This window comes from Clarias gariepinus, chromosome 6, assembly GCF_024256425.1.
Source record: "Clarias gariepinus isolate MV-2021 ecotype Netherlands chromosome 6, CGAR_prim_01v2, whole genome shotgun sequence".
Classification (NCBI taxonomy): Eukaryota; Metazoa; Chordata; class Actinopteri; order Siluriformes; family Clariidae; genus Clarias; species Clarias gariepinus.
Window position 1 is genome coordinate 27,700,450 of NC_071105.1, and position 16,172 is coordinate 27,716,621.

The following is a 16,172-nucleotide window of genomic DNA, read 5'->3' on the forward strand; positions in this document are numbered from 1 at the left end:
CTGTGGAATAGTCGTTAAGACCTTAAGAGCTTACAGAAAGTAGGCATTTAAGGTCACAGCTCTAAAAACGCAGGACACTAAATAAACTTGTCTACCGACTGTGAAACACCCAAAGAAAGATGCCCAGGGTCCCTGCTCATCTGTGTGAACGTGCATTAGGCATGCTGCAGGGAGGCATGAGGACTGCTGATGTGGCTAGGGCAATAAATTGCCATGTCCGCACTGTGAGACGCCTAAGACGGCGTTACAGGGAGACAGGAAGGACAGCTGATCATCCTCGCAGTGGAAGACCACGTGTAACAACACCTCCACAGGATCGTTACATCTAGGGGTGGGAAACTTTTACCATCTCACGATTTAATTCGATTCCGATTCTTGAGGCCACGATTCGATTCAAAAAGATTTTCGATTCAAAATGATTAGATTTTATTCATAATGATTTCTAATCGGGTTTCTGATCATGATCTACTCTCATCTGCTTTGCTATACAGAATGACAAACGGAGACATTAAAGTGTCTTTTTCACATTTATTAAGTTAAATTCTCAGGAAAGTGCCTTTTATCAAAAACATTGTCTGGTTCTCAATTGCTACTCATTAGTAGCTAGCTATAAAATAAATTGGAACAAAAATAAAGTGCTTCTTCATAATACAAAATGGTTGAAAATAGATGCATTTTCCAGGAAAGTTTACCACAAATATCATGTAGAACACAACCGGAAAAGACAAAAAAAAAAACATCAGGGAGTTTCGTGAAGCACTGCAGTGTGCGTTGGTCTGCAGTTGGCGGCTGACTCTGCTCCGTGTCGCTGAGCTCCAGGTGATGCCTAGTAATATGAGCACGCGCATTTGTTGTGCTGCCGAAGTACTTGGTTTTCGTTTTGCAAAGCTTGCACACGGTGTGTGTCATGTCCAGCGCAGTGCTTCCAGGCATTCGGTAAAAACCGAAATGACGCCAAACTTTAGCTTTAAGTGAAGATGGGGCCGATTGGATCTCCCTCTCATCCATACTTGCTTTCTTTTTGTTTTAGTGATTTGCCGCGCACGCTTACGTTCAAAAACCGCCTGCGTGGTGACATCAGTACAGACCAGTACGCTAGTTACAAAAATGGAGGCTAATTTAAAAACAGCCAGCTGATTTTATTTATTTATTAAATCGATTCTTGGACATTTTAGGTCGATTCTGAATCGTTGCAAATGAGAATCTAGATTTTTCTGTGAATCGATTTTTTGGCACACCCCTAGTTACATCCGAATATCACACCTGCGTGACAGGTACAGGATGGCCACAACAACTGTCCGATACACACCAGGAACACACAATCCCTCCATCAGTGCTCAGACTGTCCGCAATAGGCAGTCCATTAGGGGGAGGAGATGCACTGCAGTACTTACTGACTGGTACTTTTGATTTTGAGCCTCCCTTCATTCAGGGACACATTGTGAAACATTTTTAGTTTATGTCTTATGGTGTTGACTCTTTTAGTCAACTCTTTTTATACAAATATTTGCACATTAAGTTTGAAGTCAGAGGACGTTTCTTTTTTTGCTGAGTATGTGTATATGTATGTGTATATGTGTATATATGTATATTATATAAGAAACATGGCTTCTATTTAGATTGTGACATATATGTTTATTTATTTATTTATTTATTTATTATTTAATTCTATTGTTTCTTTTTGGGGAAATCAGGATGAGGATGAAGTTGATCAGGGTACAATGGTGAGGGCCAGCACATCAGATCTTGGAACTGTACGTGCAGCCGGGTCACTCAGTAGTTCTTTGGGAACCATGATTCAGCACAACGACAGCACCTTGGAGTCTCAGATTGGTACCATGGTTATAAACTCGGAGGATGAAGATGAGGATGCAGGCACAATGAAACGTAAGTGTGCATGATCCGCTCTCCCTCTTGTTTCTTCATTGTGAGCTTTCATTGAGTTGGTTTGGAATGCTTAGGTCATAAATGTAGTGCAGTGTAATATTTGGAATTGCCCTAAAAAATTAATTGTATATTTACATTAATAATTTAAATTAATTTGTTCTTAATTTATCTTAGTCTTGTGTGTTGATAATTATGATCAAAGGTTTGGGTGGAGCGCAGAAGGTTTTCAGATTTTAAATTAGGCTGTAACCTTTTTAAATGTGGAAATGGCTCCAGTAGCACTATTGTTAATGCTTGAAATGTACAGGAATTGGACAATGAAACTTAAACGCCTGGTTTTAGACCACGATAATTCATTAGTATGGTAAAGGGCCCCTTTTGCGGCCAATACAGCACTACAATACAGGTCACTATGTGATGGAGGGAAACGTTTTCTGATTCACTCCTTTAAAACACCCCAAAGTGGCTCAATAATATTTAGATCTGGTGACTGTGCAGGCCATGGGAGATGTTTAACTTCACTTTCATGTTCATCAAACCACTCTGTCACCAGTCTTGCTGTGTGTATTGGTGCATTATCATACTGATACACGGCACCGCCTTCAGGATACAATGTTTGAACCACTGGGTGCGCAGAATGGTCCGGTAGTCCTTGGCAGTGACGCACCCATCTAACACAAGTATTGGGCCTAGGGAATGCCATGATATTGTAGCCCAAACCATCACTGTTTCACCTCCATGCTTCACTCTGGGCATGCAACAATCTGTGTGGTGCACTTCTTACATTTACATTTGGGCATTTAGCAGACGCTCTTATCCAGAGCGACTTACATTTTTATCTTATTACACATCTGAGCAGTTGGGGGTCAAGGGCTCAACAGTGGCAACTTGGTGGTTGTGGGGTTTGAACCTGGGATCTTCCGAACCATAGTCCAATGCCTTAACCACTCCACACTGTAACTCTCCCGGATGTGGGAAAGACAGTGAAGGTGGACTCTACAGCCCAATCTTGCTGCTGCTGCGACTATTGAAACCTACGTTTGGTATTGGTATGAGTGATCAAAGGGTTGGCTATAGCAGCCCTGCCATGTACATTGACCCAGGAGAGTTGAGGTGCACATTTAATTCTGCAGTGAGTTGGGCAGCTGTGGTTTTATGTTGTTTTTGTTTTGTTTTTTGTATTTAAGACACGCACCAACAATTTGCCCTCTTTTGAACTCTGATATGTCACCCATAATGTTGTGTGTATTGCAATATAAACTGCTATTACTCTGCTAATTAAACCTTCACCCTCTGCTCTTACTGGTGGAATGTGCAGTCAATGAAGATTGGCCTCCAGGCTGGTCAAATTTAGCCATAAAACCTCCAACAATAAATTGGCCAGTGTTTCAGTTTTATTGTTTAACCCCTCGACGGCAGGGTGGTGTAGTGGTTAGCACTACTTTCTTCTGGGTCCGAGTTCGATTCCCGTCTCTGTTTGCATGGAGTTTGAATGTTCTCCCTGTGCTTGGTCAGATTTCTCCGGGTACTCCGGTTTCCTCCCACAGTCCAAAGACATGTAGGTTGGACTGGTTTGGAGTTCTCAGATTGCCTGTAGTGTATGAATGATGGTGTGTATGGCTCTGTGCCCTGCAATGGATTGGTGCCCTGTCCAGGGTGTACCCTGCCTCGTGCCCTAAGTCTCTTGGGATAGACTCCAGGCCCCCCGCAACCCTGAATACAGGATTAACCAGTAATGACTGTGGGTGAGTGAGTGTCCAACCCCTGTATATATTTGATTATATTTTTAGATGTATGTGTGTGTATATACTATATATATATATATATATATATATATATAGCCATCTTTTTCAACAATGACATTGTGTGGCTTCCCCTCCTTGTGGAGAGTCTCAGTGATCGTCTCCTGAACAACTGTCAGTCAGCAGTCCATTGTGGTTGTGTGTATTGAACTAGTCCAAGACATAAACTTTATACTGAATGAATAGTAATTTGCTAAAATTCAAAATGAAATATTCAAATATTTTTATATTTTGGACTTTTAATTTTTATGAGCAATAAGCTGTAATCAAAATTAAAACAAAATAGGCTGGCTATATTTCACTTAACATCCTATAAAGCTAGACTATATAACAATTTAACTTTTTGAATTTAACTGTAAAAAAGAAGGAAAATAAACCCTTTATTATTTTTTTATATACGCCGTAAATATATCGGGTACATTAAAAGCAACAATAGAGGTCAAGTCTGAGCCAAAACACTCATGTCCTGCAGGTTTCTTTATCGACCACTAAAATGTTTATCAATTCATGATGACTATTTTGAGACACATTTGTGCAGCCACATGGTGATTAATCCACCTGATGGAAACGAAAATATTTTGTGTATATTTTGCAAAAGCATTTTACTATTTCAGGCTTCCCATATTAGATCATTTAATACTTATTACAATTAGGTCATTGAGTGGCATCTTTTAAGTTGCTTGCACTTTAATCCCCATGGGCTGTCTCTTACTCTTAAGCTTGCTTTCTCCAATTTCAATACAGACACCTCACCATCTGCAAAATGATCCCAATCAATCAGCCCAGGGAAGTAAACCTTCAATCCTGCTCTCCCCCTAATGGAAAAATATTGGTTTAGTATAGATCTGTACCAAGTGCCTTACCGCTCACATGGAAGAATGCATAATCTAGATCAACCTTTATCATGTTCAGATATAATTCTGGTGTACTGTAAACTACAGCAGATTACTTTTCTTTTACGCAAATTATATTGGAGATTAACTTGCATTAGGATTTGAGCATTTTTGTGTCTTGTTTAATAGGAAAATCCTGAAAATATAGAGTATAAGCAATTGTATTTAACATGTGCAAATTATCTTAAAATGTATATAAACAGGGCTGGACTACTGAAACAAATTAAATCTTTAAGTTGTGTTAGAAAATTAAAAAATTTAGATGTTCAAAAATAGTAACAGCGCAACTACCCTTCCAGGTTTTCCATGTGTTGGACAATTTATAACCCAGTTCCAGTAATTTCAGCACTCTACTTAGTTGTCTTCTTTGCTTCATGCCATTTATTTTACCCTTCTATAACACAGTAATATCTTTTCCACAACCATAGAGTACATCTTCCGACATGGTTCTTAATGAAATAAGAAGCTATTAACCAGCAGTTAGGGATAAGAAAAAATATTGCAGTCTCAAATATATTAAGCACTGCAATAATGATTTAATCAAAGTATATAAATATATATCTGCGGTGAATGCCTTAAATATACTGTTAATTGCAGGGGCACCAAGGCATTTTTGTAGTTCTACAAAGGGCAACAACGCAACTTAGTAATTGTTTATTAAGGTGGGAAGGCACTTTATTACAAAACACCACATAGACAAGATATGCAGTGTTCAAACTCATAAACTTGGTTGTCTCGCAAATATTCACTCATTTTTAATTTGATGCATGCAACCCAACTGACTACCCAAAATGTAGTCATCTGACTAACTGAATGTTCTGAATGACTGTTGTTCTATCAATTGATTTTTTTTTCTCCACTGATGGCATAGGCAATTACTCAAATTATGAAATAAAGGTTCCAGGGGCATGAGGAATCATTTTTACACATGAATTGGCCACCACATAATTAAATTATGATTTCCATAATTAAAGCTGAATGCAGTGTTGGCCAGGCAGTGTACTTTGCTAAAGCAAATTTTGTAGTATAGCACAATAATAAGATACATGAGTCTGCTTTTGTGTAAATGCCTACCAAGTTAGTACAGCTTAGTTAGACAGTTTTATTATAGTGTCCAAACTTGTGCAAAACACTCCTTGTCCATCAAAGTGCAGGAGGATCTCTTCTTCTTCTTCGTCATTTTCAACATTATTTGGATTTGGCCTCTGACTGGGCAATTTCAACGTTTGATTTATTGTTATTACTAATTGAGGCCTGCAGGTTTTGTGTCAAATAGATACAGCTATCCGTGATTCTGTACATAGATATCCTGGACTAGATTGGACAAACCCACTATTCTATGCTGACTCTACGATATATATTAGATGGTGCTACTACCCGATTGCATTAATTAGAATGTTTGTTTTTTTTTTCCCTGGAAATGCATTCTTGTCTGAGAATCTAAAAAGTAACTATCTATGGGTGTCCACGTTTCACTCATTTTTGAAAGATAATGCCTGTAGTCAGTACATATTGCTATGATACCTGCTGGTCGAAAAATAAAGTAGTACTTTTTACATCTTTTGATGGTAATCCAAGGCATCCAGTAAAACGGCTCAACCGGTGATGCTAATGCAATACGGTGCTTACAACTTATCTAATCTATATACAATATTCGATTCCTGGTATCTTCACTAGCCCCAGTTCCAACAAAAATAGTAATGGCACCATAACGCAGTGCTGCCACCGCCATCCCATATGGCTGTGGTATTTCTGTATTTAGGTAATAAGCAAGTTTTTGTACCAAACATATGTTTTTTGCAATTATGCCCAAAAAGTTTTACCTCTGTATCATCAGACCATACCACATTTTTGCTTTCTGGTTTGGGGTGACTATATGTATTAATTGCTTCTATAAGGGCACTTAAATTTTCCATGAAAAACAAATTAAAGTGTTGTGTATGCTAATTGATGCTGTTAGTATTAATTAATGCTATTAAGAGCCTGCTATCCCTGCTGTTTACTGAGTCTTATTCAGTCCCTACTATGCCTTATTCCTTATTTCTAGTAAATAATAATCATGTGCCAGCAGCTTATAACATTTTTTTTAAGCTGGAAATTCTTTTTAGCATTTTTATTTCTTTCATGATTTTATGGTAATATTAGCTATAGCTATTAGCTAAGGGCTGTATAATGTCAGGGCTTCAGGAACATAAATTAATTTTTACAATTCCATTGCACATACCACTACCTTAATGCTACCATGGAGTCAAATTTGTGGTTGTGTATGCTTATTCTGTATGCCTGTGTGGGAGAGCAGAGGTAAGACAATAAGGTAATAACTGAATAATTTATCAGCATGAATAAATGATAAGGTGAGGATCACTTGGTGGACATCTTTGAGTTCTTATGCATCATCAATAGAAAAGAAAAAAAATATTGAATAGTTTGTGCTAATTACTACATTTGTACATAATTTAATAGTTAGCTTCAAAGCTGAAAGCACTTTGTTTAAAATTTCTACCCACACCTAATGAGTATGAAAAGCCTAACCATTACTTGTTTAACGCAGATTAAGATGCTTTTTTTTTATTTTTTATTCTAGATAATTCAGAAACAATGCAGCCAGCTAAGCCGTCATTCCTACAGTATTTTGAACAGAAAGAAAAGGAGGACAACAAAAACAGTGACAACGACTGTAACAGACTGCCTACAGAAGGGGACATGGAGGTGGTAAGTCAGTGTTTCAACTAGAACTTTTTTTAGGCACAGTGACAAGGATGATGTTTCAAATAATAAAACTGATAAACTCTCAAGTTGCTGCAAACTGCATACAAGTTTAACATATGAAATATGAAAGAGGAAACTTCAAGGTCAGGGTTTGATTCTCGGCTCAGGTCTGTTTGCATGTTTTTCACATGCTCGGTGGTTTACCTCCTGGTACTCCTGTTTCCTTCCACAGGCCAAAGACATGCAGAGTAGTTAATTAGTGTTTCCAAATTGCTCGTAATGTCTAAGTGTGTGGAGGCCAGGGGTAGCTCAGTGGTTAAGGCATTGGACTACGGTTCGGAAGATCCCAGGTTCAAACCCCACAACCACCAAGTTGCCACTGTTGGGCCCTTGAGCAAGGCCCTTAACCCTCAACTGCTCAGATGTGTAATAAGATAAAAATGTAAGTCGCTCTGGATAAGAGCGTCTGCCAAATGCGTAAATGTGTGTGTGCCCAGCAATGGGCTGGCACCATGTCCAAAGTGTACCCTGCCTTGGAAAAATTGCATGGTTGGGGTCTCACTGATTTGGTGGCTCATTATTAGAAGTTTGCTGTAAGTAGTGTTCACTGCGTTGTTGACTCAGACTAAAACAAAGTCAAAAACAGGGACATCAGTTATTCAGTTAAAATACAGTATTGTAAAAAACCATTTGTGCTTTTTCATGAGATGGGTGTTACTTTTTCCAGCTTTGTTGAATCAAACTTAGTTTAATATTATCAGTATTTTTCTTTACCACCCTGATTTTTTTTTCCTTAGTTTGAGATGGCCACCAAATTTTAGCCCATTTTCAGCCCAGAGTGAAGACTTTTATGTGCTTCCACTGGAGCATAGTCAACTGACTATCTATCTGTGAAGCTAATACAGTGTATTTATTTAAACGCTGATCAGGGGGAAGCATACATTTTTAGTTTTTAAATTGAGACTTATGTCTTTGTGAGCTTACAGTAACTTAAGATTAGCTGGTAGTTGTTAGGGGAGAGAGAGTATTTCCATTCTTTGGACTCCTGGTGATGGAGGCTGTGACATCATTAAGAGTATCTGTATCTGATTTTTGTTTGTTCATTCTGCTGAGTGCTATTTATTTATTGACACTTACTTGCTTTCTTCATTACACTTACCAAGCTTATGATGATACCTTGACACTGATAATGGTTTCTAAAAACTACCTTTTTCAATAGCAATGTTTTAGTATTGATGTTTAAAAAAACAAATGTACATTACACATTATGGTACATATCTTTATTCTTTTAGCTCCTTGTCATGTTTACACAAAAAATGTAACTTTTTACCACAGCTTGAGGTTATATGGTAATTAGGACTGGGGTGGTATATTGATACATTTTGAAATGACGCACGCAATAAAATAATAGTGTTTATATGATATAGTTTGAGGTTGGAACACATGACCATGTTTAGTTTTAAGTCCAAGTCACACATGAGATGTCCCCAAGCACTTTTATTAAAACGGACTATAATAAATATATAAAAATGCAAAGACACGGTTTCAGTCTCTGTTTGCAACATGCTGCAACATATAGAAATGAAATATGTAAAATACAGTAAATAGCCTATATAAAATAAAAATTGTTTTTTTAAAGTTTTTCTTTTAATTGCTTTCGAAAGCAATCACAGTATGACTAAGTTAAATAAGAAAATAAACCGAGCAAAAATAATAACAGGCCTACTTGCTCTATTGAAGTAGTTACTACTCAGGTAGACAATGATGCTCATAGAGATGCTGAGTAGTAGAGAGAGCTATGAATTTTATGAATAAAATTGTATAAAGGCCAAAATCAAATTAGGAATCTTCACATTACCAGAGGATTGCTGTATTTTGTGAAGTACTAATTCAATACAGTTCAGCTTTTGATTAAACTCATTGTATCCATCCTATTTAGCAGACATATGCAGTAAATGTTGAGAGAAAGATGGCTATGGCTTGTTGTTCTTGCAGCCAAACATGCAGCATCCTTTGCTTTTAATTTTTCATGCGTTTCTTGCATTTCGTAGCCGTTGTTGGCAGCAGTATCTTTTTGTATATAATGCTTTGTGTGCTATTGGCATAGAGTCTGATAAAACGGATCATACTTTTAATCGCTTGCACCTTTTACACCTACCTTACAAATGAGCCCTGTTTCTTGATGTTATAATAAGGATGCTGCATGCTTATTGTCTTACTGATGGTTATGACTTTAGTACCTGAGGTATTGAAGTATGGTACCACCTAATAATTTTTTAGTACGTAGAAGTATTTATGCAATTTGATTGGTCCCATAAACGTATTTAAAGTCTTTACATAGCCTTATGTAAGGAATCAATTTCTGAATCAATTGCCTCTAACAGTAGTGTCACAGCAATCAGAGATTTAAAAAAAGATTTTATATCTGCAGATCTTTGAGTGCAAATACATTTCACTTGCTGAAGTCAAACAAACCATTCCATTTTACCATTCTATAATAAATTTTGGACTTTGGCTAATTGGCAGATCATTACAATCCATTAACTGTCTCACATCCTTTTTTTTTTATTTTTATTGGAAATGGCATACCCAAAGTAAAAGGAACACTGTTCCACCTTACTTTGGACAATAGCCATGATCTTGGCCCGTAAGCTAACAGTCTTAGGATCTGTTTTTTTTTTTTTACGCGCACGCACGCACACGCACGTACATGCACAGTAAGTCTCCGACTTACGAACATTCAAGTCACGAGAATTGCTGAGTCACTCACATTTCACTGAGCGATTCATTTCCTTAGGTGGTTATGGTTTTTGGCAACATAATGGCAGTTTTGAGAATGAAGAGATTTAGTCAAGTGAATTGGTATGCTTTATATTGTCAAAGGTGTATACAACTCGCTTTGCCTAACCAACAAATCCGACTTACGAACATGCTCCTGTAACGGAACTCATTCGTAAGTAGGGTTACTGTAACCATAGCTTTGATCTTCTTTGACTCTTGTAGTCCAGAATGCAAAGTGGGCAATGTAAAACTCCAGCAAGCACAGTGACCAAGCCGTCCATTTCTGTACATTGCAAACAAAGTATAAAAAAAATGAATGCAGGTATTGGGACCCTGTAAGTAGCAGTCTGGAATAAACTTTTATTAAAATTATGCAATTTAGTTTTTCATTTGTTAATATTAAAATGTTATATTTTATCAGCTGGAGGGAAAATAGAAAATCCGCCAAACATATTGGCCACATTTACTGCCCTAATTTTTTAACTGAGCCATACGAAAACCTCTTTATTCTGCACATTGTTTGCATGTGCGCTGTGATAGCTGTTTGAAAAACCCAAAACATAGTGCAGTTTTGAGGAGTATGTTGACTTTGACTACTGTAGCTAAACGTTTTTCTCTAGTAGAGCACAAAAAGGCCCACAGCCCCACTTGTCCCTTTAGTCAGTTTAGTATGACAGTCCTTCAGTCTCAAACCCAGTCACTAAGATGTCTCTTGTTTTAGAATAGAGATAGTCTTATTTTTATTTTATTGATGCAATATTCAGTTACAAGATTCCCGTAAAGGGCACTAAAGAAGTCATCTGGGAGTCAGCAGGAATGTCTTCGTGCTGGAAATGCATTTAACCTGTACTTTTTTTTTTTAACTACTAAAAAGCCATGACTATACTATCTCAATGTTGGAGACTAATTGGCTGATGTATCAGACCTAAACAGTATTCTGGGAAAGTTCTTTAAATATAACAGATTTTTTTCTATTAAATTTTTTTTTTCTTTTCTTTTTATTTAAAACATCAACTATTATGCTGAACTGCCTGCCACCTAACACAGTATGAATGCAGATCAATGAGGATGAGTTCCCTGTTGAGTCGGGTTCTTCTCAAGGTTTTTTCCTATTGCCATCTCAGGGAATTTATCCTCGTCACTGTTGCCCTCAGCTTGCTCATCAGGAACTATCTGACCATTTTAATTCATATACATTCACATTCCATACAAACTTAAATAAATCTTTTGATTGTGTAAATTGCTTTGCGTCAATGACAATTGTTAAAAGGGCTATGCAAATGAAATTTAATTGAAAAAAAAAAAGAGTTTAATCGAAAACACACTATTATGACAGTTGAACTTCTTTAACTCTTTTAAAGCAGAACTTGTATTACTCAAAACTAAACAGCTATATTATGAGCAATCACACAGGACCAAGCCGCTTCCTTGCATTAAGACAGAGTGTCTTGCCACAGTGATCAGAGATGCTTCTGGCATGGTTTTGACCAATCCTTTTCTGGATAATAACATCTTTAGAGATTTTTAGCTGAACTTTAGAAAACAGATATAAAGCTTGGATGATCCCTCAGATTTGAATAAATTCATGGGCCTCTTAGACCTGCCATGAGTAGAACTACTGTGCGACACGACTTTCACACACAACGGATTTAGTGCAGGCTGACACTGAGAGAGCGAGAGAAATGGATCTTTAACCTCTTTTAATGAGACTTTGTTTTGCTTTACACGTGTTATAATTAATAGTACAAAAATTTAAAGAGGCTTTACACGCACACACGTGGTTACAAAGAGAGACGCGACGTTACTAAGACCGAACAGTATTGTGTGCGCGCGTGTGTAAAAAAAAAAAAAAAAAAAGTAAAGGAAGGCTAACTGTGTGAGACGAGAAGTGTGATACACACACAGTCATGGGCAAAAATATTAGCACCCTTGCAAGAGAAGAAAAGTCAAATCTGATACAATTCCACAAAGAACCCAAAAATGTACTGGACAAAATTATTGGCACCCTTACCTTAATATTTGATAGCACCCCTTTTGTTCTTTGGTCATTTAAATTCAAAGGATTCCTTCTCCCAACAATTGTTCTAAAATCTCTTCACAGGTGTTCTATGGGATTTAAATCTGGACTCATTGCTGGCCATTTCAGAACTGTCCAGCACTTTGTTTGTAACCATTTCTGAGTGCTTTTTAGGTGTTTTGGGTCGTTGTCCTTCTTGAGTGACCCATGACCTCTAATGGAGTGCCAGCTTTCTGACACTGGCCACTATGTTGCCCCAAAAGTCTTTGATAATCATCATATTTTATGATACTGTTCACACAGTCAGCGCATCAAGTGCCAAAAGCAGCAAAGCAACCCCAAATCATCTTTAAACCTCCACTATGTTTGACTGTAGGGAATGTGTTCTTTAAATGCCTTATTTATTTTTCTGTAAACAAGTGCCATGATGTCCTTTAACAAAAGCCCTCTGCTTTTGGTCCATCTGTCCACAGTATGTTCTTGTGGTTTTGTCACATAAGTTACTCACTGTTACTCAAAAAAAGGAACACTGTTTATATGTTATGAAGGTGAACTGGATTAAAACAACTGTATAAATGTTCAAGGTTCATTCCCTAATATTTGTCCCTTCAGCATATTACTCTAGTTGTGCCGTAAGCACTATCAGAGTGCCTGGGCTATTGTGAATAAGTGGAGCTTCATTTACTGCATCAGAAACTGTTAATGATCTAAACTTTTTCTTTAAAATTATCTCTCTATGTCCATTTTTCCAGATACGTTCCTTAAGTGTTGAGGAGCTAAGAAGACGTCTGGCCTCACTTGACCCTCAGATGGAGCAGGAAATTGAGGAGATCCACCAGCGCTACCAAGCAAAACGCCAGCCTATTCTCGATGCTATTGAGGCCAAAAAGCGACGTCAGCAGAACTTTTAAACCAGCTAAAGAAACTCTTAATGACTCCTCAACAATTTTTTACAGTCAATTACCTGTAAAGGTAGCTGTGCCAGTCCCAGCTACGCTTCCGTATGTTTTTTTTAACTTAGTTTTCTTTTTGCATTTGCTGTTTTATTTTATTTTTTTAATCTGTTGCTGTTTCTACACCATTGTTGGTACTAGATTGTTGTTCTTATGAGATCAAAAAGTAGGAAACAACATTTTGTCATACACTGTTTGACTTGCTGCACTTTTGTAAGACCTGCATAACTTGGGCAAGTATTTTGCCATTTTTTTGTCATTTTTATGACTGTAGGTATCACAGTTCACAACATCTGTTGGTCATTAAGATCATGATGATGATCTTATTTATAGGATTTTCTAAAGCAGCCAAAACTTTCCTGGCCAACACAAACGAATACCTTATAATTTATAAAAGTCTTTTTAAACATCACATTATCTGTACTGTCAATTCAATGTAGACACACTCGAGAATGAATGTCTGGTTAAAACACAAAGTCACATGATAAAACTAAGGCTGGAATTATAAAAAATAATAGGAAATAAAACTGTCTGCAGTAGATTTTATATAAAAATACTGAAAATCAAACATGTCTACATTTTAAAAAATCCTTTTATTCAATCACCTACATTCTATAGTCAAGTATTAACTGTTTTACTATCCAGACCTCAGTATTCACATTCCACTTGGACATATCTTTTTATTACATAGGAAAAAATGCAGGATTGTGTTCAATAAACAAATCTACATGGTGCAGTTCCCTATGAACAGTTCCCTGTTTTATAGTTCCCTATGAACTACATGGCTGCTAAAAGGTAGTTTATTAGAGCAGTCCTTAAAATCACAAGTCATGGCTGTAGTTCTAAATATTGTTTATAAACACATTTCCACCCCTTGAATAGATGTATTTATCTTTTTACGTAACAATCTAGAAGGGCATAAGTGGAAACCTGTAGCACCCTCTCTGATTTGATGATCTCTGTAAGAATATTATATTTGATATAATGGTGTACTAATTTAAAGAAAATAATAAAATAAGTTAATTAAAAAAAAGCTGAATGCTGACATTTTTCTTTAATGGTTAATGTCAGATCAGGCAGTCCAATTTTATAAAGTAGTTTATTTTTTAACATTTAAAGTTTGTGGAATCCATGAGGGTGTGGTATTTTTTTAGCTAGAGTGTATGTTTGTCATTGCAAAATAGACTCAGGTTTATTTGACTCAGGATATATTTGTATTGCAATCCATAGCTACTGTGAAAGATTTGTATAGTGCTTTTTTTTTGGAGCTTGTTACACTGTAATAACATGACTGATAAATACAGTAGTAATACATGCTGCTTCCTCTTGCTCTCTCTCTCTCCCTCTACCACCCTCCATCCTTGTGTGTGTGTGTGTGTTTGTCTGTCTTGTTCTCCCACGCTCTTTCACACACCACACAATTTAGGCTCAATGTGAATATACTGTAGAACCAATGTCAATACACCTCATCTGTTCTAAAATTGGTCTTGAACAATTTTGTCTGTGCCTTAAACTATGCAATATCTGTTTTCAAGTGTTTAAAAGTTTCTTTTGTCAGTTTGGCTTATGTGTGAATAATAAACTGGATTCATTATAATGTGTTATCTTATTTGATCTTTGCATATATTCTGATCAGCCCTCATGACGGTGGCACTTGTCAGGGGGGTGGATATATTGGGTAGCAAGTGATGAAGGGCAAGCTTAAGGATCTGCTGAAACATCTCCAAAAAGTCTTTTGGGTTATTCCCAGTTGCAGTGGTTAGTAACCACCAAATATGGTTTAAGAAGAGAGAAATTAATTGAAATTTAAGGCTGACCATGACGGAAACGTGTCTAAACAATGTTTTGCAGCTTGCTGCATATAGAGGGGCATAAGACTCACCAAATTGTAAAATAGAATGCAGAAAATGACTTTTGACCAGATAGAATTTGATGGTAACTATTTGCCACATATGCCAGCACAATTTCCAAAGTTTTGTAAAGACCAAGCCTCATTGAGAGGCAGAGGTATTTGGATGGCCAAACTGGGGCCTGCACATTATTAGACAGTTGGTTTTACTGTATGGCTTATCAATGTAGTTTATGGTTTTGTATGAATTAAGTTGAGAAAATTTTGTCAAATTATTCCCGGTTTTTATAAATGAACAGAATGTCTGTTGCATTAACTAGAATAATATTGTGCCATTGCACCATCTTTGATTAAAACCCTAAATGTTACTTGTGCCACCTGTGGAGTGGAATACGCTGCATCGCTGATTACAAAGGAGCAAGCAAGAATGTCCAACACTCCTAGAAGAGCTTAACACCTTCTACGCTTGGTTTGATGTAAAAAATACGGCTGAGGTGAGACGAGCACTCAAAAGAGTTAATCCACACAAAGCCCCAGGACCTGACGGTATCCCATGCTGGGTCCTGAGAGCATGCGTCGACCAACTTACGGGGGTGCTCACCAGTAACTTTGAAGAGGTCCTATTATGCTTTTTTAAATATGATCCGTCATGCAGTGTGTCATGTAGCTGTGTGTGAACATAAACTATCTATGACGCTGACAGTGCACAATAAATAAAGTTTTTACCGAACCATTTTCGGTATACTCCTCTCACACATACAATAAACACGGACTTCGGACATTTTCCACTCTCTCGCGTACACATACACATATCGTTTATTATATGTAGTTTGTAAATACTGTTTATATCTTTGTTTGGTTGTGGTGCACCTTTTTCTTTTACTTTATTTAGTTTTGTATAATACACGTTTGCTTTATCTACTTGTTTGTGTGTGTGCTTTTTGCTCACTGGCCGTTTAACGCAACACCGACACAAAGATAAAAGTCCTCTCAATTTTTGTAGCCACAGTTAATATAAAATTAGCTGGTCGTTACACAATAAAACCGGCGGCATCTTTTCTATGTATTGACGGGTCTCCAGAGCCGTCGTTCAGTTATGGTCATGGGCGTTTTGTTTTCCGACACACGCTGTAGCGGTAGACCAATCATAAAGGACCGCGCCATCTGACCAATCACAGCAGTGAGGGCTCACGGAAAGGGAGGGGTTTAGACAGACTGAATCTTCGAACTGCTTCACACATAAAATAACAATTTGCTTCACAAATAATTTGCTTCACAAAT

At 37.2% G+C, this 16,172-nt stretch overlaps 1 protein-coding gene across 1 annotated transcript in view; it reads left to right on the forward strand.

Moving 5' to 3' along the window:
• Nucleotides 1-14,639, forward strand: part of LOC128526749 (serine/threonine-protein kinase 4-like) — a 36,181-nt gene extending 21,542 nt beyond the window's left edge. Inside the window, exons 9-11 of the mRNA XM_053498887.1 lie at nt 1,695-1,887; nt 7,167-7,294; nt 12,842-14,639. Of these exons, the coding sequence (XP_053354862.1) occupies nt 1,695-1,887; nt 7,167-7,294; nt 12,842-13,000 (480 nt within the window). The 3' untranslated portion in view covers nt 13,001-14,639. The remainder of the gene's footprint in view (nt 1-1,694; nt 1,888-7,166; nt 7,295-12,841) is intronic.
• The last annotated feature ends 1,533 nt before the right edge of the window (nt 14,640-16,172 follow it).